Source organism: Rhodofomes roseus, assembly GCF_022264815.1.
Source record: "Rhodofomes roseus strain CIRM-BRFM 1785 chromosome Unknown C8Q71scaffold_3, whole genome shotgun sequence".
NCBI lineage: Eukaryota > Fungi > Basidiomycota > Agaricomycetes > Polyporales > Fomitopsidaceae > Rhodofomes > Rhodofomes roseus.
In genome coordinates, this window is record NW_025952959.1 from 265,453 (window position 1) to 291,095 (window position 25,643).

General features: G+C 55.0%; 8 protein-coding genes across 8 annotated transcripts; 5 read left to right on the top strand and 3 right to left on the bottom strand.

Annotated features, from left to right (window-relative positions):
* Positions 1-1,742: 1,742 nt before the first annotated feature.
* C8Q71DRAFT_700079 (YT521-B-like domain-containing protein) lies at positions 1,743-3,919 on the top strand (the record flags this gene model as incomplete). The annotated part of the gene is made up of 3 exons (XM_047920101.1): positions 1,743-2,711; positions 2,762-2,907; positions 2,974-3,919. The coding sequence occupies 3 exons, from the start codon at positions 1,743-1,745 to the stop codon at positions 3,917-3,919; spliced, it is 2,061 nt and encodes a 686-aa protein (XP_047782714.1).
* A 1,698-nt stretch (positions 3,920-5,617) lies between these two features.
* On the bottom strand, positions 5,618-7,120 carry C8Q71DRAFT_884173 (uncharacterized protein; the record flags this gene model as incomplete). The annotated part of the gene is made up of 7 exons (XM_047928528.1): positions 5,618-6,177; positions 6,244-6,268; positions 6,318-6,361; positions 6,412-6,532; positions 6,593-6,675; positions 6,730-6,847; positions 6,934-7,120. 7 exons carry the CDS (start codon positions 7,118-7,120, stop codon positions 5,865-5,867), a joined length of 891 nt encoding a protein of 296 aa, XP_047782715.1. The 3' UTR covers positions 5,618-5,864.
* A 2,666-nt stretch (positions 7,121-9,786) lies between these two features.
* Positions 9,787-10,596, top strand: C8Q71DRAFT_328697 (uncharacterized protein). Its single transcript, XM_047917861.1, has 3 exons — positions 9,787-10,059; positions 10,122-10,242; positions 10,301-10,596. The coding sequence occupies exons 1-3, from the start codon at positions 9,825-9,827 to the stop codon at positions 10,314-10,316; spliced, it is 372 nt and encodes a 123-aa protein (XP_047782716.1). The 5' UTR covers positions 9,787-9,824; the 3' UTR covers positions 10,317-10,596.
* A 1,630-nt stretch (positions 10,597-12,226) lies between these two features.
* Positions 12,227-13,666, top strand: C8Q71DRAFT_794416 (uncharacterized protein; the record flags this gene model as incomplete). Its single annotated transcript, XM_047925536.1, has 4 exons — positions 12,227-12,302; positions 12,356-12,676; positions 12,729-12,817; positions 12,866-13,666. The coding sequence occupies 4 exons, from the start codon at positions 12,227-12,229 to the stop codon at positions 13,664-13,666; spliced, it is 1,287 nt and encodes a 428-aa protein (XP_047782717.1).
* A 136-nt stretch (positions 13,667-13,802) lies between these two features.
* C8Q71DRAFT_328721 (POP1-domain-containing protein) lies at positions 13,803-17,301 on the bottom strand. The gene is made up of 13 exons (XM_047917862.1): positions 17,020-17,301; positions 16,920-16,966; positions 16,821-16,870; positions 16,647-16,761; positions 16,494-16,590; positions 16,361-16,437; positions 16,130-16,305; positions 15,607-16,072; positions 15,464-15,552; positions 15,231-15,396; positions 14,272-15,171; positions 14,081-14,220; positions 13,803-14,026 (listed from the first exon to the last, which is right to left on the bottom strand). Exons 1-13 carry the CDS (start codon positions 17,186-17,188, stop codon positions 13,939-13,941), a joined length of 2,580 nt encoding a protein of 859 aa, XP_047782718.1. The 5' UTR covers positions 17,189-17,301; the 3' UTR covers positions 13,803-13,938.
* Positions 17,302-17,459: 158 nt separating this feature from the next.
* C8Q71DRAFT_845601 (uncharacterized protein) lies at positions 17,460-18,203 on the top strand (the record flags this gene model as incomplete). Its single annotated transcript, XM_047926612.1, has 5 exons — positions 17,460-17,626; positions 17,687-17,816; positions 17,873-18,005; positions 18,056-18,091; positions 18,148-18,203. 5 exons carry the CDS (start codon positions 17,460-17,462, stop codon positions 18,201-18,203), a joined length of 522 nt encoding a protein of 173 aa, XP_047782719.1.
* Positions 18,153-19,686, bottom strand: C8Q71DRAFT_328749 (D123-domain-containing protein). Its single transcript, XM_047917863.1, has 5 exons — positions 19,382-19,686; positions 19,163-19,331; positions 18,875-19,109; positions 18,693-18,824; positions 18,153-18,636 (listed from the first exon to the last, which is right to left on the bottom strand). The coding sequence occupies exons 1-5, from the start codon at positions 19,576-19,578 to the stop codon at positions 18,305-18,307; spliced, it is 1,065 nt and encodes a 354-aa protein (XP_047782720.1). The 5' UTR covers positions 19,579-19,686; the 3' UTR covers positions 18,153-18,304.
* Positions 19,687-23,110: 3,424 nt separating this feature from the next.
* C8Q71DRAFT_693802 (uncharacterized protein) lies at positions 23,111-24,382 on the top strand (the record flags this gene model as incomplete). The annotated part of the gene is made up of 2 exons (XM_047919891.1): positions 23,111-23,837; positions 23,886-24,382. Coding segments are annotated over 2 exons (1,224 nt in total), but the record flags the coding sequence as incomplete, so codon positions are not given.
* Positions 24,383-25,643: the final 1,261 nt, after the last annotated feature.

Genomic DNA, 25,643 nt, shown 5'->3' on the forward strand with positions numbered 1-25,643 from the left:
AATAGCCCCAACCGCCTCCTCCTCAGGCTGCAGACCCTCCCGTCGCCCTCCTACTTAACGACCTCTACACAGCCACGACCATGCAAGCCGTATTCACAAAGCAGGACCCTGCGGAAGGCCCGAGCACCCCCAACACGCCCCGCCCCTCCCACAAGTCCTCTCCTTCCTCCGTCCACTCCAGGCCGAGCCTCATCAACAACCCCAGTGCCGCCGTCGCCGCCGCACTGTCCGCAATTTCGACGGCCTCCCCTGGCCCGCCCGGTGCATTGCCTTTGCTTCCGGGCACTCCATTGATCTCGACTCCAACACCGACGGCCAGTGGCTGGCTGCCGCGGCCGCCTGGCGGGCCCGGACACTCCGCTGCAGGTGAGCGTGTTCCTCGTATGCACGTGGCGGCCCGATCGGGATAGTGAGCGAGCGTTGTTCCCACGGACACGCCGTCCCGGTGTTGGGGGAGGAGGTCAACTTTTTCGTTGCAACGTCGCCTCTGGCGCGTCCTCAGCCCAGTCGACCGCCACGAAATATTCCTCTGCCCCGCGAGCCCTCGTCGCGCCGCTCCCGCTCTTTTTATTTTCCCCGGCCATGTCGTCCGCGTGAACGTGCCCGCTAGACGTCTCGCCGCTCGACTCGCCTGTTACGCCATTCTTTCCGCCCTCTTGTAAATACCTCCCTCATCTCTCCGTCCGGACTCGCTAACCTCCATTCCCGTCTGCCTCGCAGCAGTGCATGGGAGTTCCCCGCCGCCATCGATTCTCGACACCCGGCCGTTCCAGAACACACCAGAAGATTTTCCGTTCGATCTTCAGAACCCCCTTTATATGTCGGGTAATGCCAGCAAAAATTGGCCCAACGCTATGTCTGAGTCACGATCCTCTGCCTCCTCTTCAGATCCAGGGCGCCCTGGCTCCCGAGGCCGTTCTCATTCGCAGGCCTCTAACCCCTCTCGTCGGCAGCAGTTCCGGCAGTCCTTCCAAACCCCGATATATTCTGGTGCTCCTGCGAACGCCCCTCCCGAGTCTTCCTCTGCCTCCGCTACTCCCTCACCTCCCTTCCAGAGCATAGCTGCCCCGTATCAGGCCGCACCCCTCGCAGCGTACGGCCAGCGCGGTCCGTTTGTAGGGCAATACACGATGTCCCCGCAGCCGCCCGTCAGCATGCCGCACTACGCCTATGCACCCCATCATCCCGGCCTGCATGCGCCCGACACGAGCATGCATTCACCGCAAAATCCGCTTATGGGATACAACCCAAACACGCTCGTGCCCATGATGCAGTCTCCCCATAACCCCGTCTTCCAGGGCTACGGCCAGTCGCATGAGGGCTCCTCGTCCTCCAGTCACAGCCATTCATTTCCTGGCAGTCCCGGGTCTTCTGCGCTATTCTCCCACTCCGCTCACTCTCATCCCCAGTCCCCCGCGCACGCCTCGCCTCCCTCTCCTTTGCATCCACAGGGATCTGGCCCGCACCCCCAGACGATCCACCCGCCCCACTCCGCCGCCTACGCCGGTCAGTCGCCGTACGCACCCTTACGGTACCCGACACCACCATTTCCTTATCCTCCGCAGTCGTATGCACCGTCTCCCTCGATATATGCGTCTCATTCCTATGCACCGTCGCACTATCCTCAGCACTCCTACGCTCCCAGCCCCGAGGCGAGCCAGGAGGGTCAGGGCACGTGGTGGTATGTCCCACCCGCGCGTCCGGCGTCTGGTCAATACGAGTCTTTTCAGAACACCTACTCCATGTCGTTCGGGGTCCCACATCGCGATGCCGAGGCGTACGCGCAAGCACCAGGCTCGTCTTCACTTCCTTCGCCTCGTTACCCTGTTTCACCACATCAGACGCACGGCTCCGCTCCCTTCTCTCCTGCGCAGGCGCTCCCTCCGCTAGCCGTACCCGACCCCCAGCGGCCCGCGCGCCCGGCCTCCCAAGCAGGGCCGTCGTCGCAACGCCAAAAGCCACCGGAGGCGGGTCCCTCAGCTCCGTCAAGTGCGCGCTCGGGGACTGCACAGTCTCGTCGTGGCCAGCCGCGCCCGAATCCGCCCGCGCAGCGCTCTGAATGGGTCATGTGGGTAGGGAACGTGCCCTCCGACGCCTCGCACGACGAGCTATGGCGCTTCCTCAGTCGTACACCGACGCCGCCTGCCATGGGCACGTCTGCCTCTGCGTCCGCGTCTTCGGCGAGCTCGCCGGGTGAAGTATGGGGCGGCGTGATATCGATATTCCTCATCACGCGGTCGAACTGCGCGTTCGTGAACTTCACAAGCGAGGCGCACCTGCTCGCGGCGATTCGGCACTTCAACGGCCAGCAGCTCCGGGCGGGCGACCCTCGCTGTCCGCGCCTCGTGTGCCGCGTGCGCGGACGCGAGGACGACCTGAAGGCGGGCGTCGGTGGGCAGCGCGGCGCGGGTTTGCATGTCCGCTGGATCCGCGACCAGAAGGAGACGGCGAGGGAGTTGGCGCGAGCGTCTGGCGAGGAGGTGCGCAGTCCGGCGAGCAGCGAGCCGCTGACGACGCCCTCGAGTTCGCCCAGCGATCCAGCACCCCTGCTCGCGCAGCTAAACTTGAGCAGCGACGAAGAGGGCGGGAGGGGCCATCGGTACCGCCCTCATCCGCACTCGAGCAGTTCTGGTTCGTACGCGAGCACGAGCTCGAGCATCCTCATGCAGCACTTCCCGAAGCGCTACTTCATTCTGAAGTCTCTGACCCAGGTGAGTCCTTGGTGGACTATGAGAGATTCCGTACTGACGCCAGCTTGCAGAGAGACTTGGATATCAGCGTGAAGGAAGGGCTATGGGCTACGCAGAAGCACAACGAGGTGACGCTCGATCAAGCGTACCGGACCAGCAAGGAGGTGTACCTCATCTTTGGCGTGAACAAGAGCGGCGAGTTCTACGGCTACGCGAGGTAAGTGCACGGGGGCGAGGCAAGGCGGCATAAACAACCAGCCCCCACTGACGCTGACTCTTGCAGGATGGCCGGTTCTATCCAGCGCGGTGAGCACCGCGTTTCCTGGTCCTCGCGTGCGGAGTCGCCCACGCGCCGCCGCACCAGCCGCTCCTCCGTCCAGTCCGCGGGAGGCTCTCAACAACCTACGTTCTTCAGTCCTGCGGAGCACAGGTGGGAGGAGAGCCCGCTCCCCGTGTCGCCTGACCCTCCCTCACAATCGCAGGCGCAGACACAGCCCCCGCCGTCTTCGTCGGTTGGACGCCATTCTCTACAGCTACCGACCGAGTCCGTCCACGCGCGACCGCGTCACTCAGCTCCGCCCGAGATGCACAGGGCTCACCGTCAATTGAGCAGGCCCGGTGGCGCTCAGCAGCCTATGACGGCGGACGAAGGCCAGATTCCTCGCGCGCAGACCCAGCAGTACGACTATGGGCGCTCGCTGCAGATGCAAGCTGAGGTTAACGAAGCCATCGCGCATCCCCCGCCCCAGATGCGGGAATTCGAGCTCGATCCTCAGGAGCCTCTGCGCCATGTTCGCGAGCACTCGGCACCTCCGCAGTCCTCACCAGAGGAGGCGCGTCGTTGGGAGTCGGTGCCGCAGGAAGCACTGGACACTGTAGCCGAAGAGGACAACAAGGGCGGGCAAGAGGACGCACAGCAACGAGAGAAGGAGGGCCAGTCGTGGGGTGAGCCGTTCAAGATCCAGTGGATTCGCACCAATCGGTTGCCGTTCTACCGCACGCGACACTTGCGGAATCTATGGAACCACGATAGGGAGGTGAAGGTGTCAAGGGATGGGACGGAGTTGGAACCGACGGTGGGGCAGGCGCTACTGGAGGAGTGGGATCAGCCCGCGCCGTCGCCCCCTGCCGGAACGCCCGTAGGGGAACGACGAGCGAGGGGCCTCGCGACCGAGGAGGCGCCAACTGCCGACTCGTCGCAGGGGCCATCAGCTGGGGAAGGAGGATAAGACCTCGGCAGGCCACCGCGAGTGTGTGGCGCGTTTCGATCTAACTCGCATTTACGACCCGAATCTGACTTGCTCTCCGCAAAATTACGCAACGCACGCTCACACACGAATCGCACGCACTGCACGCACGTCACCGCACACACATCGTATACAATATTTAACACCTACTCTACTTGCGACCGCGCCCGGGGCGATTCACGATGCCCCGGGTATGTCGACATTGACTAGGGTACTACTGGGATTATTGGGGTTTATGTCTAGGTGCTTTGGGTTATTGCTGCTTTTTTCGTGTTTCGTCGTACGCACTCAATCTGTTCGCTGCACCGGCATCCGCTTCCTCGCTCCATGTCCACTGCTAATGGTTTACCAGCTTTTGATTGTAGCAATAGGTAGAAATCCTGTCACACTGCTCTGTAGTACCTCGCATCATGGCATCATACACGATCGCGCCGCTGTGCGCTGGAACATGCACCATCTACTCGTCGCCAGACTGCGCGGCGTGGGCCTCGCCACTATGGGCCTTGACTTATGGTAAGTAGTTGCGAATGCGCGCTCGTCTCGGACTTTGTCGTCGGCGTCGTATACATACATCGAGGTTCGTCCATTATCCATGCTCGCAACCGAGGCATCCCTTGCGCTCTTGTGGCGCTGAGCACGCACATGCAACGATTCAGCGAGACACTGGTGGGTCGCCCCACATGCATATAGATGATTGAGGCTGCGGGCCTCAGTACGGTACAGTAAGTTACCACAGACCATGCAGCTGACCGAGCATCCGCCCACGCGACTCGGAGCATGGTAGTGTGCGAGTTGTACTCGATCCCAGCGCGATCCGATCCTAGACCGGAGCGCACCGTGTGAGACAATGTGCGTATGCGAACTGCCAGTGCCAGGGCGGGCGTAGCGGCGGCTCGGGCATCTCGGGGGGCGATGCCTTTAGATCTCATCCCGATTTAGCCGCGACGTGGACCCGCTGCCCATCCGCGAGGCGGACAAGCTCGAGAGATCGAGCCGGCGGCATCGAGAGCAAAACGAAGGGATGCATTTATAGGCATTACACGGCAGGCGGTACGATGTGTTCTCGGGGCACGGAAACACATGGTGAGGACTCATCCCGACCGACGATCGCAGGCTTACGAGGACTCTCGCAACTCAGTGCTGCGGCAATCCGATTCGGCCGACGTAGAGCGGATGATCGACTAGCAACATTGACCGTGCCAGGAAGATACACAGAAGATACCGCCAATGTGCGAGCGTCGTATCGAGGTCGCAACGGCTTGGCGGGTACCAATACATCATGTAGCCACCACGCCCCGACGCCGCTCTCAGCAGGGGAGGCCCGCGCACCGCACCGACAACTGCACTGCAGAACTGCAGGGCAAGCGCGCCACCACGCGCGCGTCCGCTCGCTCGCTCGCAAACATATGTAACGACCAAGTCGGCGTCGACGACAGGCGCTTATCGAAGTATCTAGGAGTCCGAGATTTTCCATTCTCCAAGTCCAGCAGAGGACTATATCTAGTAGGTTGCAAGTAAGGTACATCGGCTCGGGGGGCCAGTGAGGGTGTGGTACCGGGGATTCGTCGTGCTGGTTCAAGTTTGAACAAGAAAAGCAATAAACAGCAGAAAGCTCAGGCCCGTCCGTCAAGTCCGGGTATACACAGAGCAAGGGGAGCGGGGCGATGTGCAATGACAATACGTAAGCGAGGAGCAGCTGACGGGAGGGGTAGGGGCATCGCAGTGTCGGAGAGACGAAAGAGCTCCAGGAGAGGGTAATGGAAGCCGGGAAGGTCGTGAGGTATCGTTACACAGCGAGCGGGAGTCCTTGTTGTATGTGATCTACAGAGGGAGTGATGATACGAGGAGGTGCAGCAGGCATGCTACAGCAAGCGGGACCCATGGTGAGGGTGTCCGCCATGATAATGCTCCCCTGTGGTTCGGAGTATCAGACAAACGGTGTGAGACCACAGCGACCGAGGACGTACGAGGACTGGGGCGCTGTGACGATCTTCACGGTCAACACGGCAATGAAGCCGTCGTCCGAATTTGTCACATTGTTGGACGTCGTGATGTTGTGGTTCACGGCGTAACTTGTGTTCGGCGCGTAGCCATACAGGTACTGAGCGTTCGTCTCGTATGTGTACCCATCGTACGACGTCTGCCCCGTGTACGACGTGCCGTTTGTGAGGTTGGCAGTGGGGATGATATGAGTCTGGTTCGTCACGTTGCCGATGAGCCAGTCCCGACCAAGGTTGTATCTAGTCGGAGAAGCACGTGTTGGTTCGGAATGCATGTGCACGGCATTACGAAAGGTTGCGACTCACCCATTGAATATAATGTCATGGCCATCTTTGTGTGACTGAGTACGTGACTCTGAGATAACTTGCGGCTTACGCACCTGTCTCGGGGAGCTCATATGATGCCGCCATGAAGACCGCATTCCTGATGCCTCATTACTACACGAAAGCCAAGAGTGGTGAAGGCAAGCGTACGTGTCATGCTGGTCCCCATTCTGTATCCAATACCGGAAGTGGCTTCCACCCTCGATCGTCTCCTGGCACGTACCCAGCTCGGGGTCGCCATAGTCCCATCGTATCTCAGCGGTTTGGTTAGCTATGGGAACAATCTCAGTGTCTCGGTCGCTCAGCCCGCCATGGTCGAGAAAGTGCGCACCGTATCCATTACCGTCTCCCAAATTGGCTCGTTGAGGAGTGCCGTCGTGCTGACCAAGACATTCTGTCGAGTACCCGAAAGAGCTGCCTCGCGGGATCAGCCATCCGACCAGTACCAAGGCGATCGGAAACACGCACACAAAGTAGTTCAGCAGCCCCCCATCTGGCTCTTGGTTGACTAGCACAGCTGAATCCGAGTCCCCGGAAATGACGACGTTGATTGCTTCGCCCTGGCCCGCAGGAAAGGTTCCGTCCACTTGCTGCGATCACGAGCGCGCACGTCAGTCTCAGGCATCGTGACAGCGGGTGCCAATCGTTGGTTTGCCCGAGGAGACAACAAACGCACCGTGAGCCAGGTCCCGCCGTTGTCCGTAGGGTTGTAGAAGCCGGGCGCAGGCACGCTGGCCCGTCGCCAAAGCGGGCTTGGAGGCGCCCCGCGCGCGTCGAGGTTGGCGTCCGGGCTGGGACGGGCGTGGGCGAGGAGTGATGGGGGACAGAGGGCGAGGAAAAGCCAGGCGAGAGAGGCCATCGTCGCTGGGAGACGGCAGTGGGAGAGAGGGGAAGAAGGAGCGAAGAGAGCGAAGAGCTGGGCGTCGTGAGACGGGTGATTGTGTGTGCCCGATTTGGTAGACGCCTGGGGTTGGCACAGGCGCCGCTTATGCAGGGAGCCCGGCGTCGACAACGGCCTCTCATCCCATTGTTCTATTCTCGCCATGTGCTGCGCTCAACGTGCGACAGGCTGTGCATGGCCTGTATCCGTAGGCGTCGTTTCTCTCGGACGCTACGGCCTGCAGCGTACTCGCGTCCGTCGAGACCGAAAGTGTGGTCTTCAGCCACTGAGGCAGATCGCGCTGCCCGATGCATCTATGACCACGCTTGGCGTCTCCAACCTCCAGCCACCGCCCCTTGTTATTCTCCCAGCGCATGGCTACGGCATGCTGTGTTCACTGGTCTAGACACAGCTACCTATTCATGAGCGTCGTAAACTTGTCTGCCACGGCGTGGTGGCACAGCGTCGGCCGTCTGGTAAGTCGCTTGTAGCGCGGCTTCGGTGCGGCCTACATCGGATCCGGAGTCGGTTCTCGGGTTCGCTCAGGCTGCGAACATGACACAGTTCCCGCTGAATTTGACCATATCCTCGGCCGCGGCGTCGCGCTGCCCATGCCCCGCGTAGCCAGCAGCATGTGCGGGACCGCTGCGCACGCTCGACAGGGTGTGCGCCGCGAGGCTTGGAGAGGTATGTCATTTGCAGGCACATCAGTCGCGTACGCGGATGGCGGAGCAGGACGTTGGAGATATTCACCGAACATTCACTGGTCATGTCACTCTTTCTCTACGTCCACCTGGTTTTGAATCCTTGTAATTCAAGTCATTGTCAGCTCGATCAGTCCTTCTATGGTCAGAGGATAAGGTTGAACGGAGTAACGCTGCTAGTATCATCTTCATATGCAACAGCCGCGATCATTGAGCCGGATTTGTTCCCGAAGGTACAATCTGTACATATCAACCGCGGGATACATCGTGAGCTGACCGTGATACAGGCCACAGCTATGTCGGTGGACAATTGAACGATGAACATCACATCACATGTGAGTTGAGCTGGATTAGCTGCTCAACAAACTACTTGAATGTTCAAAGCACGTAACAGGGCTCCCAGCTCAGTCGTTCAGGCACGTCTCGAGACGTGCCTGAACGACGAAGTGTGCCAAAGAAGTGTGCACTGAACTGGTGCTCACCACAGGTAGCCCCACATACATGGACCTTTCGTGGTGAGTCTTCACTTCGACTCAGCCAGCGATGGGTTCCCAAATTAATGTAGCAACAATTGTCGAGATACCAGCCACGACGTACGACTAGTCGTTAATCCATTTCCCTTCGTCAAGACTTCTAACGAGGTCGTGAACTTGAGGGTGCCTCCGATCATGTCCATGCTATTAACGTATAGGAGGCGATTGTATTGCACATTCATTATGTACGTAGTATAACCTTATAATCGCTACAGTATCACTCAACTAGGCGGCGCAGATGAGATAGCGTGAACTGAGAGCAATCGAGGAGCAAAGCTTGGAAACAATGGAGAGACGTGAAGATACACCAAGGGAGAAAAGGACTAGTACAAAGAGCGTATATGGATACATGTCCGGCACGTAAGTCTGTCATGAGCGAGGAAAGCCACGTCTAGGTCAATTGCCGATCCCGGGGGCTCTGGCGAACGCGCCATGTCCGGGTGAAATTCGCGGCCACAGAGGTGCCGACGGCCCCGTCGAGCTTGGGGGCCTTCACCCACTCGTCTTTTCAGAGGCATCCCTAACCATACGCGACGCAGATTAGAACACGTTGCTGCCACATTAGTAACACTACAGTCGACTCACAATGCCTCGCCTTGTCCGTTGGGGTCTAGTCGGGAGAAATATGCTTCAATCGCCTTCATGGCTGAGTCAAAGCAGAAGTCCGTCGGAGTCGACGCGGGCAACTGGTCGTCCCAAAATTTCAGTTCTCTGAACCACTCCTCGAATCTGGGCGGCGAGTCAGTTGACGCGGTACAGGTCCTCGATTAACTAGACGATCCACGTACTGGGTCGGACTCATATTGGGTGCCAGTGGGGCCCGGGGCCCTGCGAGGCGCTCATCCTCTTGTAACTGAGGCACTGGCTCCGACCGTCCAAAGAGGGGGCCCGGCTTGTCGGAATCGATCTTCAAGCGGTACATCTGCATCAAAACGCTGGAGTATCTACGACATATCAGCATTCAAGTTGGTATGTGCGCCACAGAGTCAGGAGCGACGTACTCATCGAGGGTGGAATTATCGAGGGTGAGATTATGTTTCTTGAAGTCCTCGACCCAGAACTCGATAAACTTCGTCTGCTCCTCGAGCTCGTTGTTCACCAATGCGCCGTCGGCCTGTGCCATCTTGGAGAGCACTCCCAGTCCGGACTTGAAGAACGATGCAGACAGACTCACATGAACGGCGCCCTTTTATACTGAAGCTGAAACATCACTGAGGGGCCACAATGGTATGGCACGACCCGTTATGGCGACTCCCTGTGGCCGCGACCACGGCAACGACGTCGTTTTTCATTCCATGTTCGGTTAGGAAAGCGTTGGCCACTTCGCGACGGACAATGGTTGCCTTTTAGGGCGTCGCAGCCACTTCTGTTCTCGGCGCGGTAAGCGCTGGCACCGTCAAGAAGTCGGGACGGCCTAGGTTCGACACAAACCCCTCCCAGCTTGGTATGAGACTAGGGACAGCCTCGATGCATATGGCTAAATGGACCCTCAGGCTCCTCCTAGGCCTCCTCCTCCCACTTTTCGGGCCCTGGCGAATCTTATTCCTGATTTGGGTTTGTCGATGCTTGAATGCACTGTGCTGCGCATGCGTCCAACTTGTTGACGTGCGGTCAGACACAATGCTGAATTGGGTATCGCTATGGGATTGGAGTTCGACGCCGGCAGTGCGACCCAGACGCAGTGCTTGTCAAGTGCTCTCACACAACTCTCGCTACACCGTGACTGATCAGAAATCGTATCAGTGGGCGAAGGGAAAACCTGTGGCCACTGCGCCGAGCGCGCCAGTGCGACCACGGGCACGTGTGGCATGCAGCAGTGTCGCGACCGCGTACATACTCGTGTTTCTCTCCTGAGTGCACGGTCGTGAGTTTCTCTTCGGCTCAATACTGTGATATGCGATCAAAGAGATGTCATGGCATAGGGCAAGAAACTGGTAATACAATCTGTTCGAAGCAGTTGACAAATATACAGTAACCCACACAGGCGACGGATAGAATAAGGAGGTTGATAAAAGAGTAGAAGTCATGACAACGGAGGCTTTGAACGGGTTGACATAGCCAGTGTGTACGCTGTATGAAACACCTAAACTGCTAAAGCGTCTTTTTGGTCAGCAATGGAGACTAGCTAAAGCGTGGCCACGCAATGTACCATGCTGAATTGGGAAGGGCTTTGAAGGGCTTTGATCGCTGTCCAAACGAAGTGACACGCCGCATCGTCGGCTTCCTTTGTCAATCTACTTTGGGGATGCAAGCGACAGACAGAAGGCAAGCGTACGTTACATTCCTGGCCATGCGTGGAGGCGAAACAATATCATACAAAATTTGACACAGAAATTGCATAGGATTCCATCGCCCTGAGAACAGACCGTTGTAGCTTTGTGGGGCCGTCATCGACCCGTCGGCGGACGTCAGTACGGTCCACGTTCATGGTCGCGAGTTTGATTATGCGGCCACGCTTGTCCTCCACTTGTGTTCACGGCTTGTTGTCTCGGTTCGTCTGCGGACGTGGCGCTATTGTCCACTGGATCGAGCAGGTGCGGAACGTTAGGGTCCAGTGTGGCCCCGGCGCCTAACAGATCCTCGATCATCTGCTGAAGCTCCGCCTCGAACTGCAGACCTGATTGTTGCGGTGCGTCAATCATAGATTGGCTGCGGTGGCGATCGTCCTGGGTGAGTCAATGTAACTGATCAGTAAACACAGAGGTCCTCACCAGAATGTGTTTAGGTACTCTGGACTGTTTACGTCGACGTCCATTGACCCTTCGAACATCAACAGGAAGTCAACGTCCGAGAAGCCTTCTTCAGCAGGGGGACCCGTCGGAGACTGACCCGCGGTCCAGTCCGCTGTTGTCTGGGGATCATCTTTCACTTGATTTGACGGTGCCGGCGCTCTAGGTTGGTTCAGCGTGCCGGCTACAGCTCGAGACAGGGGCATCACGTACGACATTGTACTCGGTACGTCCTCTTCGTAACGGAACGGTGGCGCGTATTCTCCTTCCAAGTGCTCGATATGCATGTCCAGACGCGAACGTCCTTCGACTGTGGGGATGTGGGGATGCTCTACCATGCTGCCGAGGTGTCGAGTGGCTTTGCTGGATGTGGAAAATTGCCTGCATTCGACGTACTCTTTATATGACAGAGCATCGTACGCCACTCAGCGCGGCATCTACGCGTTTTGACCTTATACATGGTGCACAGCGACATAATAGAACTGTTGGTCGTCTTTTGTGTTCTTGTTCTGGCTTCTGATAGTTCTCCGCATCGTCGCCACCTGATACGCGTTTAGCACCTCGACGGTCTTGGCGCAGACAGCTAGCTTGTCAGAGGAATCAGCTGAGAGCAGCAGTGGGACGCATTCGCCACTCGAGATGCCCTCGGAGCTATAGACTGCTAGCTGCTATAGTTAGCTCCGACTCGAAACATGGTACTCACCATCAGATTGCACCCTTGTATAGATGACTCCGTTCTGCGCTGTTCAGGGAAGTCGGGTCTGCTAAAGGCGCACCCCTATGCAAGGGAAATATACAGCTTATCCGCTGGTCGCGCCCGTGCGGCCCGCAGAGACAACCACAGATACGGCTGTGCATTCAACCTGATTGTATAATGCCGCGACGCTGCGTCCGTGCTGAACAATGCTTCAAACATATAGAATCTACGCACAAACGAACGGCGAGGACGAGTGGCAAGATTCGAGTGGCGGGATTCGAGTGGCAGAACTCCGCGTTCAGGACGAGTGGCAGGACGCGTCGCACGGTCCACGTGCTGGCGGGTGGGCGCTGCCTTCGACGCGTCCGACCACGGTGGCACGCCTTTCTCTCCGCCTCCTCAACATCTCCCCACCACGCGCAATGTTCGCCTCACCATCCAAGAAGAGATACTCCGCAGAGAAGAAGAAGCAGCTACTTGCGAACCTAGACCTTGAAGGCACGCCCCATCTTCTCACCTCGATTTCATCTAACACCCTTCATCTTGAACAGTCGAGCACCGGACCCAACAGATCGAGGAGTGGCTCGCAGACGTATTACACGACTTCCGGCTCCGCCATGAGGGACAAATCTCGCGAATACCACGTGTCGTTCGCGATAGTACAATGCAAGACTTCGCAAAGTACAGGGGGAACGTGCAGGAGTGTGTGAAGGCGATGGCCCGCGACGCGCTCGGGACAGAGCAAAAGGGGATCGACAGGATAACCCTGAAACGGAAATGGGCTGCGTCGCAGGAGGAAGCGAATGCAGCCGCTGGTCCAAGTTCTGGTACGGGGTCGAAAGATGCGGAGTCGTCGCGGGGTCTCAAGAGTGGTGTGTGGCATTACTCCTTCAGCTTTGTTCACAGCGCTGACAAATGAATCAGCACGCACTGCTGTTGCTACACCCAAGAAACCGAGCTCCATGGTTGGCTCCCAGAAGCCACGATTCGCTGTACCTAAAACTCCTGGAACTGTGGGTCCTTGTATTCCTAGTTATGTGCGTAGGTCTGATGGTTATTAGGCACGTCCAATGTCGCGCGTTCCACCGACGACGATGGGAACTCCCAGTCCACACAAAGCAGCTCCCGGGAAATTCTCCTTGTTCTCCAAACCGGGATCGCGACCCGTTTCACCCTCAAAGCTTCCATCCCCGTCGAAAGCATCTCAACCAATCCACCATGTACGCACAGTCCGTCCACCATCTTCAAGCATCTTCAATCCGGTTCTACCCCCTCAGCCACGCTGGCCGAGGAAAGACGAAAACATGATGAGTGTCAATGGCTCGCCACTAGCCAATCCCTACCAACTTGGCTTGAATGGCTACTTTAAGACAGTAGCAGGAGGCGATGGCAATTCCCTTGGCGACACTGATGGCAGTGACACGGAGCCTCCGCGACATGTCAACGGCACACAGATGCTCAAGAAGAAGAGCAGCATCATCATACGCTCCTCGACTTCGTCCCATCTGTCCCAAGGTGGACACTCAAGAACGAACTCGCAGTCGAGCCTTGCACAGTCTCAGGCGTCTCGGTCTACCCACTCTCGCAACGTCTCGCAAACGGGCACGAATGGCTTCGTCCCGAATCGCACGAACCATGCACCAAACGGCGACGACGCTCCCGAGCCGGCCACGTTGCTGTCATTATCCGCGCTCGTCTCCGTTCCGACGAAGGACGGACACGTCTTGGAGTTTGACCCTCTGCGCACGTCGCCGGAGGAGATCGACGCACTGGAAGGCATAACGGACAGCGCGAAGAAGCAAGCCAAGGAGGACATGGCGCGCCTGATACAGGCCGCGATGGACAGATGGAAGATCAGCTAGGGCGTACCTGCCCGTGTTTTCGTCAGTCATTATTTGCTATCTTCTGCATTGCCTGGTCGCACAGTCGCACTTCGAATTTCCCATACGCTCACTGTCAACGCTGTATACTGTAGAACAATCGCACATCACATATATTATAGTATTCCGGCTGCTTTCGTTCTTAGCAATGGATCACTAACGGTCTTGGGCCTCTCGGATGAGCAACATGAACGTTTGACCGATGGATGGCATCATTCAGGTCGAATAGCTGAGGTACATTGTCCTGGACAATCTCAACTGAGTACCTCAAGGCGGGCCGCTCTGCAAATGGTCTCGCCGCGATCGCGAATCTTGACCAGCAGCGAGTTTGGCGTGCGCAATCTGCAAGCAAACTTATCAGGAGAGACAACATCATAACAAGGGAGCACTACAGACCGTTCGTCTCGCTGCTGCAGATCAATGAGACAACTCACTGGGACAGCACCGATCGCATGTCCTTCCCCACGGGACAACGAGTAGTGACCTGTGGTCACGTAGCCAATGATAGCATCCGTTGAAGGAACCAACTTCGAGAGCTGTGCAACTTCAGCGACTGCTCTTCTGGACATGGTGATCTCCGCGCTCACCTCTTTCTCATCAGTGTCTTCTGAGAGCATTGCCGGAACACCTTGCTGTCTGAGGGCCTCCGCCTCATTCCATTTCCTCGCTTCTTCGTCATCCAATCTGTACAGCAGGGCGAGATCCTCTGGATTGCCCCTGCCGCACAGTAACACCCTGACCCTCACGAGCGCGCCTTGCCATAGCTCGTTCGCTCGCACATTGCCCCCTAGAGGGTCTTGACCACGCTTGATGCGGAGCTGGTCGATGCAGCCCAGCAAACCGGCACTAGGGTTGATCATAGACGAGATGCTCTGAAGTATCGAAGGAACGTCTTGTCCGCGAAGGAGCCAAGGGCGAATCTCCTTCTTACCCTTCCTCGGCTGCGTGCTAGTGCCAGGTGCAGTTTCCTCGGACTCCATCTCCACGTCAGCTCGCTGAGCGGGAATGAGCTCCGAAGCCGGATCCTCGGACTCTTGTGCAGGCGGTTCGCGCAATCCGAGCACAACCTCCCAGTCTGGTTTCCAAGGGCTTCGAGTCCCGATCTTGGCATAGTTCACCCGCTTCGCCGGTGGCCTGCGTTCCCACCTATCTTCTTCCTCTATCTCCCTCTCGTCCGCATACTCTTCGTATGCTTCTGTGAAGGGGTAATCACGCGGGAAGTAGGCGCAGCCGCCTTCGTAGGTCTGTGTCTGCCGCTCGCGCTGACCACCAGTTCGGGTACCCGTGTAGATGAGCGAGGGTAGGAATGCCATGGCCCAGCCTTGCGGGATGATCAATGTCCACCCATGCAGCGCAGTCGAGTTGCTCGCATAATGATGGGAAGAAGGCGAAATCGGCGAGGCACCCTCGACAGAGCGTTGAATGAGTATGACAGGTACTCGGTTGTCCTTCTGGGTTGGCTGCAGCGGGGTTCCCGGCACCAAGTTCTGCGAAAACCGCTTGCGTCAGCCCTGTGTAATCGGTCTCAAGACGCGCTTCAATATACCTGGGACTTGCGCTCGTCTATGTCTTTCTTCTTATACTTTGGCTTCCGCAGTCCATTTCGTACATTTTCATCCCATATGTCGCTTTGTGCCAGCTTCGCTGATGGGAACACGGTCATCGGTGACGACGTGAGTCCGCCTTCAAGTTTTGCGTTCTTGGGAGGGAAACTGATTGACAGTCAGTTCAGGCGTCAACGAATGGGATTGAGATAAGTGATCCGTCATAGGCACATACCTCAGACGAGGGTCATGGACAGTGAAACCAACTACCATGCCTCTGGGTAACGAACCTGTAGATTGCAGTTTACTCAAGGAGTCCCAGAACTGGTGAAAGATCCATCAACAACCATTACCCCCCGCCGAAGCCTATGCTCTCACCTTAGGGAAGTCATCTCCATTATCGTTCGTGGGCTTGAGTGCACCCTTGATGACCTGACTGGACTTCGGCCCCATAATCTCGAAGACGTTGACATGCTCTCTCAAATCAACGATATCTACCTCAGCTACCTCTCTGCTCGGGTCTGCTGTCTTCGCGGCATCCAGAGCATATGATGCGGCGACGCGAAGTGTCTGATGCGTGACGTGCACGACAGAAGGGTGCACACGTATCCAGACCTTGCGTGGAGGCTGAGCCTGGCCTGAGGCGCGCTCTCGCTCCTTGGCTTTGCCCTTGCCTTTTCCGCGGCGTTTCTTTGACTTCGAGACCTCGGAGTGAGCTGCTTCCGGTTTAGTGCGTTCCTGGGCGACTGGTCGCCAAATAACGGCCATGGGAGCGATTAAGTCGAAAGGGTAAGATCTGTGCTTGTAGAGGTGTGTCTCGCAAACCCTTGCGCCTGTCAGGAATCTTCGTGGTAGCACCTCAGTATCACGCCGACGTGACTGTCGTTTACCCACTACTTACCGTTTGGCTCCAGGACTAGGGCCTTGATAGTCCGAACAGCTGTCTAATAGGGTGCGTAAGATGTCCTCTGGCCCCGCGAGCTCGATGAGTGCGAAGTAGGATGCATCATGTAGAATAGAACCATGGACAGATGCTCTATGAGAGGGTCGGAAGGACTTCTCCGTTGGCTCAACGGCCTACGAGCTAGCGTCAGGACAATCTGCACGCCTGGTACTGGGTGTCATCGCGTACCAATCTGTAGCCCCACATATTCTTCATGTGCATCCGCTTCGCATGCCATATATGTGTCTCCAGCCATGTTTTATCAACTATGTGGGCCGCTTGAATGAGAGTGCTTTAGACAGGATGTGTGACTATCTCTCACGTTGGCGTTTGAGAAACTGCTTCGTCCGCGGTAGCTGTTTGTGCTTTCCGCGTTTGGGAACGTGGCGTCCGAGTGCTTTCTTGCGCTGAGGGTCCATCTAGCATCATGGACATCAGTCAACGACATTCAACCGACATGCAATAGAACGCTCACCTCCGCTCGAGCCTTCTCTCTCAGGCGTAAGGGGACGCGGCGTACATCATGGCTAGCGGCGCGTCGCCTCAGATGACGCGGAAGTTCTTGCCAGGCTCTCTTTGTAGATGCAGACCTAGATATAGGGTAAGCTCAAGAAGCACTCACAATGTAGGGGTAAGGATCCCGACGTACTGAGCACTCTTCATAGCATCTTCCATTGCGCTGATCTCAAAAGACCGAGCCTAGATACCGCTGAGTATCGCTTGCATCAAAGTTCATCGAGTATAGTACCTCAGCAAATCGCTCCACGTCGATGGAAGTCGGTAGGCCCTGCATACCTGCGCGCGCTTTGGCGTCACTCAAGCTTCATGAAACTCGCTGATTCGCTTACTGTCGAAGCGAACAGACTTAGACGGCCCCGCGGCTGAATTGCCACTGCTGCCCGCTTGTACAGATTGCACTGGTATAGTACGGGCCATGGCGGTCTTCTGTTTCTTCTTCTCGCGAGCCGTGGGGGGATCTGGCGATGTGGAGTCGTCTGACTTGCGCTTCGGGGCCATGAGTGATGTACAAAGGTAGTTTTGCGATAGAAAGCAGATGTCTAGTTGTATATTTCCAGCAGGATTGAGATGAGATCCGTGTTAGCCCTCGTGGAAGACAGAAGAGGGACGACGCGAGGACGCGCCGAGACAGCAGCCACAGCGATCGCGGGTGCGTACAGGATCACGTGTATCATACCTGCCTTTTCCGGTTGACGCGTCTGTCGCCGTCACTCGGGTTCTCGACGTCGGCCTCCATTTGGCCTCCATACACGTTCAGCTCAGCACAACCATGTCGTCCTCGCTCCTGCGGCTCGCTGCCTCCGCGCGGCCAGCCCCGGCAAGCCTCTCCAAGAGAGCGCTCTCGACTACTCGCATCGTCCGCGAGGCAGCACCGGCGACGCCTAACCTTGGCACCGTGCCACCGCCCAAGAAGCCCGTGGGTGCATTCCGAGGAGGGTACGCTATGCGCCCGAGTTTTCTGCGGTTGCTTGGGCTGACGCATTAGTTGTATGGTAGAGTTGTCGGCTTTCTCTTTGGCTTCTCCCTGGCGTCGTCTCTCGCCGCCTATCACTTGCTTGAGGAGTACAAGCTCGCGTCCGCCGCGCTGCAGGCGAGCGTGGAGGAGCTTCAGCTGAGCACGCAGAAGGTGAGCCTTTCATCAGATTCCTCTATTGTTTGCATGCTACAATACTACCTTCACAGGTTTCTGCACATGTTAGACGGATCGAAGCGGTAGAGAAGGAGCTAAAGGCGTTGTCGGACACGGCATCCTCGAAGGAGGACCTCTCGAGGTTGCGGGCGGAGATGAAGAAGCTATACGATGGCCTCCATGTCGGTAAGTCTGGCGCGAAGTTACTTGCACGTCCATGCATTGACCTGCCGCAGAGTTTCTCGACTTGCGCTCACACGTTTGGGGGATCCGTAAGTCATCCCTTTGCCAGACCCTCACATACCAAGCGATTGACTTCCCGCTCCAGAGCAGGACGTGCATGCCTTGTCGAAAAAGAAATCGACCTCTGTTCATGTCGTATAGAGAATACAGTTGTGCTGTGCTTGGCCGCCGTAGACTCAGTGATGGGATGTGTAAATTGTGATATGCTGCAGGCAGGAGACGACATGCACGGTACTGTGAGGTTAGTCTTCATCACTGTTGTGTTGCATCGACTTTCGTATTTCTTCCTGCAATGCTCCTGCGAAGTCTTGAATGCTCCCGCCACTACTCATTGTGAACGCCTCTAGCGGTACCATGTTGTGCTGATGAGCAGGCGCGTTTCGGGTTGCTGCCGGGTGACTAGGAGAGTCCACGACGCGCAATTCTGGTTGCGGGGAGTCGTCGCCTCGGACTAGAAGTAGAGTGAGCAGGTCATCGAAGGTGAAGAGAAGCGGGTCTGTCCGTGGTGCGTAGGGGTTGAAGTCGATGATATGCCCTCGAGATAGATCGCGAGTTAGCAAGAAGTCGAAGACGTCTATACAAAGCGTTTGTCAGTGAGTGTTGTACGTCTGTATTGTGCAAAGCTCTCACAATCACCACCAGCCTCCAGCCATTTCCCTTTGATGTTGTCCTCCCAGAACGTCTTCACTGCGTCTAAGACCTTGCTCTGCGTGCCCGACTCATTCCAGAAGTCATAGTAGTTCGGGTCCCTCTGTGATATGCCTGCAAATCATCGGCATCATGCGCGGTTCATGGACCTTCGGCCGACTCACCTAGCAGCTTCTCTTGCCGGACAAAGCAGCGCAACTCCCTACTCCGATCGACAGGATACCACTTCCGCAGTACAAGTTCAAGGTCGTAGCTCGGCGGTCTTGACTCGCATCCGTCGAATACGTGGTCGGGACTGAGGTCATGCTGTACGAAGTCCGAAGACTTGAGCAGTAGGTAGACATCGGCAGGTGACATGCATTTCAACGGCGAGGACGCCGGCAGCATCCATGTAGCGTCCTACGGCCCAGTAAGCATCCTTGCGCAGAAGAGACACTGGCGCACATACACACCCGGGGAGACGAGAAGTTCAGCTTTGGAAAGACCGCTCCGTATTTTGACACAGCGTCTCGTATCTTTTCGTCCAGTTCTGGGAACGCGAATTTGCGCTCCTCCTCATCCTCCTCATCGCTCTCGTATCCGCCGCTGTCCTCCTCGTCGGAGAGAGTGCTTCCTGCGGGTCTGCATAAAGTCAATGCGACATACTCGCGTTTAGAGAAGTGGCAACTAACCCGTCTTCTGCCCCTTCGGGCATGAATACACCATCGGCGTCCAGATACTCGAGAAAGTCCTGGCTCAGCGGGCGAATTATGGTCGACTTGATGCTGAGGCTCGAGAACCTCGGATACCAGGAAGAGAACTGGAATGAAAGTAGAGATTCGTGCGTCAGAGGTGGGAATACACCGGGGGTGTTGACTGCAGATGGCATGGCCAGGGTCCGTCAGCGTAAGAGACGAGTGAGCAAGTCGAGAACGAGATCTATAACATTATGGGACGAGGGTGTTGCTGTGGCGCGCGTAACTCGCGTGGAACGCACATGGAGAGCACATGGCGTCCACGTTCGCCGCGTGGCCTCAGCCACCTACCGGTCGGGCGCTCTCTCCTCCCCGGCGCCTGCGACCCCCGCCCGAGCTGTCCCCGAGGCGGGATTTCCGCGCGCAATGCAGGACAACTCAGTACCGGGAAATAGGACCTGTGAGTACTGAGGGTAGTGGAAAAACAGGACACATCAGTACCGGGCAATAGGGAATATCAGTACCGGGAAATAATAGGATGAAACAGTGGTGATATTCAAAACATCAGATCATATTCAAGAAGACAATTGCTGGATGTGTACCACAGGCCGGGAAACATTCAATTAAAATGCAATCACAAGACTGAACATATTGTGAGTGCCGGGAAATCAGTACCGGGCAATAGGATACCAGGACAATAGGGAGTGTCACACCAGCACCGGGAAATAGTAAGAAATGTCAGATTATATTCAAGAAGACAAAGATATCACTGAACCACAGGCCGGGAAGCATGAAGACTAACACACAGCATTGAATGAACTAATGCTGCCAGCCTGTGGCGAAGCCATGGGCTGGCAATGCCCAAGCATATAACCTTCAAAGTAACACGCGGCCAAAGCACAGAATGAAAGAACCGCCGCCAGACCTGAGGCGAAGCCCAGGTCTGGCATTGCCTAAGCATATAACCTTCAAAGTAACATAAAGCACAGAATGAAAGAACCGCCGCCAGACCTGAGGCGAAGCCCAGGTCTGGCATTGCCTAAGCATGAAATCTTAAAAGTAACATGAAGCACAGAATAAAGAAATCACCTGCCATGGGCTGGCAATGCCCAAGCATATAACCTTCAAAGTAACACAAAGCACAGAATGAAAGAACCGCCGCCAGACCTGAGGCGAAGCCCAGGTCTGGCATTGCATAAGCATATAACCTCCAAAGTAACACAAAACACAGAATGAAAGAACTGCCGCCAGACCTGAGGCGAAGCCCAGGTCTGGCATTGCATAAGCATGAAATCTTAAAAGTTACATGAAGCACAGAATGAAGAAATTGCCCCGTAAACCCGTGGCGAAGCCACGGGTTTGCGATGCTCGTCTATCTATAACATTATGGGACGACGGTGTTGCTGTGGCGCGCGTAACTCGCGTGGAACGCACATGGAGAGCACATGGCGTCCACGTTCGCCGCGTGGCCTCAGCCACCTACCGGTCGGGCGCTCTCTCCTCCCCGGCGCCTGCGACCCCCGCCCGAGCTGTCCCCGAGGCGGGATTTCCGCGCGCAATGCAGGACAACTCAGTACCGGGAAATAGGACCTGTGAGTACTGAGGGTAGTGGAAAAACAGGACACATCAGTACCGGGCAATAGGGAATATCAGTACCGGGAAATAATAGGATGAAACAGTGGTGATATTCAAAACATCAGATCATATTCAAGAAGACAATTGCTGGATGTGTACCACAGGCCGGGAAACATTCAATTAAAATGCAATCACAAGACTGAACATATTGTGAGTGCCGGGAAATCAGTACCGGGCAATAGGATACCAGGACAATAGGGAGTGTCACACCAGCACCGGGAAATAGTAAGAAATGTCAGATTATATTCAAGAAGACAAAGATATCACTGAACCACAGGCCGGGAAGCATGAAGACTAACACACAGCATTGAATGAACTAATGCTGCCAGCCTGTGGCGAAGCCATGGGCTGGCAATGCCCAAGCATATAACCTTCAAAGTAACACGCGGCCAAAGCACAGAATGAAAGAACCGCCGCCAGACCTGAGGCGAAGCCCAGGTCTGGCATTGCCTAAGCATATAACCTTCAAAGTAACATAAAGCACAGAATGAAAGAACCGCCGCCAGACCTGAGGCGAAGCCCAGGTCTGGCATTGCCTAAGCATGAAATCTTAAAAGTAACATGAAGCACAGAATAAAGAAATCACCTGCCATGGGCTGGCAATGCCCAAGCATATAACCTTCAAAGTAACACAAAGCACAGAATGAAAGAACCGCCGCCAGACCTGAGGCGAAGCCCAGGTCTGGCATTGCATAAGCATATAACCTCCAAAGTAACACAAAACACAGAATGAAAGAACTGCCGCCAGACCTGAGGCGAAGCCCAGGTCTGGCATTGCATAAGCATGAAATCTTAAAAGTTACATGAAGCACAGAATGAAGAAATTGCCCCGTAAACCCGTGGCGAAGCCACGGGTTTGCGATGCTCGTCTATCTATAACATTATGGGACGACGGTGTTGCTGTGGCGCGCGTAACTCGCGTGGAACGCACATGGAGAGCACATGGCGTCCACGTTCGCCGCGTGGCCTGCTGGCCGTCCGCTCTCTCGGTCGTCCGTTAGGGCGCCAAAGCGATCCCGTGCCACCGGCGCCTTGGCGATCGCGCGATGGCCACTATCAGAGATCGCAGCAGCTGCGCGACGACTTGCTTTCTCCCCCCATCTCTGACTCTGTCTGTACCTGCATAGGTGTGTATTTCGACCTTTGGAGCATTCCTGTACTAAGGATCACATATCACAGTCTCTGTCATGAATCAGGGCCGAAACCAGTGAGTAATCAACCAAAAAATCCAGATATGGCTAAATCATGCATATCAGGCCTTCCTCTCATGCTCCTGAGCAACAGAGGCCCAATGAGAGAGAGAATCAGTGAGTGATTATGAATCCTGAATTGTCTATGGCTAAACTATGCATCCCAGTCCTGAGCCACAGAGAGAGCCCCAGTGAGTAAATCCATATTATATATTATAAATGGCTAAACAATGCACAGAAACCCTGAGCAACAGAGAGATGATGAGTAAGTAATGATCTGTTCTATACCATAGATGGCTCAATCATGTATTTCAGGAACTCTCAGAGAGATAATCAGTGAGTAGAAAATTGTTTTAAGCTCAAAATGGCTAATTCTGTGCATAACAGACATTCTCCTCACACTCCTGAGCAACAGAGGCTCCATGAGAGAGAGGAGGAGCGCCAGGGTCGTCAAATGACTTCCCCCAGTGAGCGCCGTGAGAGGCAGAGAATAAATCTCTCAGTTAGACAGCCTGATTTCTCTGTGGATCCTCAACCTGGACCACATGGGCCTGAGCTTGCCCCAGTCCATGAGCCTCAGCTGGGCCATGCTTTTCAGCTAAGGGAGGATATGCCTGTAAGACCATATCAAGGCTATCCATACCCTGGGATGTATAATGCTGGGAATCCTGGGGTGTACAATGCTGGGAACACTGGGGTGTATGCTGGGAATACTGGGGTGTATAATGCTGGGGCTTATAATGCTGGGAATGCTGGAATGTATAATGCTGGGTATCCTTATGGCCATGCACAGGTCAATGTAGCAGGCCCCTCTGGGGCATATGGTCAGAGATTGCCTCCCAGGAGAAATTACTTGCAGGAGGCTGAGTTAAACACAAACAGAAGCCATGCCCAAAGAGTCATTGATAGGAGAAATCAGAGTGCTGCTCATGAGGAGCAACAGAGACAAAGACAGCTTGAGAGACAGGTCCAGTTTCAACAAGAAGCTGCTGCTCATGAGGAGCTACAGAGACAAAGGGACTTTGAGAGACAGGTCCAGCACCAACAGGACATTGCTGCCCATGATGAACTGTTGAGACAGCAACTGCAGCAGCAGCAGCAGCAACATGAGGAAGAGGAATTGGAATATGTTGAACAGGAGCAGCATGTAGCTCATGTCTATCAACAACAAGTAGACCATATACTAGAGGCTCATCAGCATGAGGCCAATGAAGTTCAGGCTATCCAGCAACTTCCCAAGGGGAGAAGGCCATACTCAGAGCCTGTCGTCAAACACAGCATTGGGCCCATGAATCTTGAATGTCCAAGCTGTAAAGCCCTTCACTACAAAGGAGAGAAATTGACCAACTCCTCCCTGATTCATCCTAAATTTGGCATATGCTGTCTGCAGGGTCAGGTACAGCTTGACCCACCTACCCTACCTCCATTGGCTTTGCAGAAGCTGTTCAATGGTGTAGATAATCGCTCATCTCACTTCCTGAAACACATAAGACGTTATAATGCTGCCTTTGCATTTACCTCAGTGGCAGTTAAAGTTGATCAAGCTGTTCTGATGAGATCTGGGCCATATTCTTTCAGAATCCATGGGGATCTATACCATCTGATGGGTAGTCTCATGCCTCAGGATGGTGATGCTCCCAGATATGCACAGCTCTATATCCATGATCCTGCTGAAGCATTGGAGACAAGGCTTGCCAACAATGCTGAGAACAATAACAGAGATCAGGCTGTCATGGCCTCTGTCATGTCAGATATTCAGGATGCCCTCATGCAAGTGAACCCTCTCATTCCTCTGTACAAGCAAGCATATCAGATCATAAGGGAGAAGCCAGCCAATGAGCAAGTGCAGCTTGAGGCCCACATAATCTTGCAGGCCTCTGCAGATAAAAGGAGATACAATCTTCCTACAGCTGAGGAGGTAGCTGCAGTCATACCTGGCTCTGGAGATGATGATGTTGATAAGCACAGAGACATTGTCCTGCGTTTACAAGGTGGAGGACTAAAGAGAGTGAGCAACTTGCATCCTCTATACCTCCCACTCCACTATGTCATGCTGTTCCCAAGAGGGGATCAAGGATGGCACATGAACATACCATCTATACCAGGGCCAGAAGGCAGAGTGAGGAGTGCTGAGGTCTCTCAGAGATGCTTCTATGCATACAGGATCCATCCCAGGCTGCTTCAGAACAATGAGTTTGACTATTTGTTCAGAGGAGGTCGTCTCTTTCAGCAGTACTTGGTGGATGCATGGGCTTCAATTGAGGCTGCTAATCTAAACTGGGTTAGGCATAATCAAAAGACCATAAGAGCTGAGCTATACCAAGGGCTGTTGGATGCAATGAATCAGGCAGATCAACAGAATGATCAAGTAGATATGGGTCAACAAGGACAGAGACTCATTCTGCCATCCTCTCATGCTGGGAGTTCAAGGCATATGTACCAGCTGTTTCAGGACTCAATGGCCATCTGCAGGAGAAATAAGAAACCAGATCTCTTCCTGACCATGACTGCCAATCCTAATTGGCCTGAGATCCAAGCTGCACTCTTGGAAATCAATTCTGCTGAGAATGATCCTGCTAAGCATCAGACTGCAGCTGATCGTCCAGACATTGTAGCAAGGGTCTTCCAGCTGAAAAAACAAGCTCTGCTGAAAAAGATCAAAGATGGATTTTTTGGCAACTTGGCTGCTGATGTCTACACAATTGAGTTTCAGAAGAGAGGTCTTCCTCACATGCATCTTCTCATATTCTTCAAGGAAGAACATAAGATCCATGATGCCTCTCAAGTAGACAGCATTGTCTGTGCTCAGCTACCTGACCCAGTTGAACATCCTCAGTTGTATGCAACTGTGACCAAGTGCATGCTACATGGTCCATGTGGTGCTGGATATCCCAAGGCACCTTGCATGTCTGACAACAGTACTTGCTCTAAGAGATTTCCCAGGAGCTTCTGTGAGGACACCATCTTTGGTGATGATGGATATCCTGTCTATGCCAGGCCTGATAATGGGAGGACTTTCACAAACTCTAAGGGCCAAGTGTTCACAAATCAGGATGTGGTTCCTTACAACCCTCATCTGTTGGCTGAGTTTGACTGTCACATCAATGTGGAGGTCTGTGCTTCAGTGAAAGCTGTCAAGTATATTCACAAATACATCTACAAAGGTGAGGCTATATTCATATACATCATATATATTTTTCTGACTTTCTACAGGCAATGACAGAACAACTTTGCAAGTTGGCCAAGTGGATGAGATTAAGGACTATGTGGATGCCAGATACATTGGCCCTGTTGAGGCTGTCTGGCACATCTTGGAGTTTCCTATGCATGAGGAGAAGCCTACAGTCTACAGGCTACCTGTTCATCTCAAAAATGAACAGGTTGTGTACTTTGAGTCAGATGCTCAGGTTGAGGATGTGGTTGGTGAAGAGAGA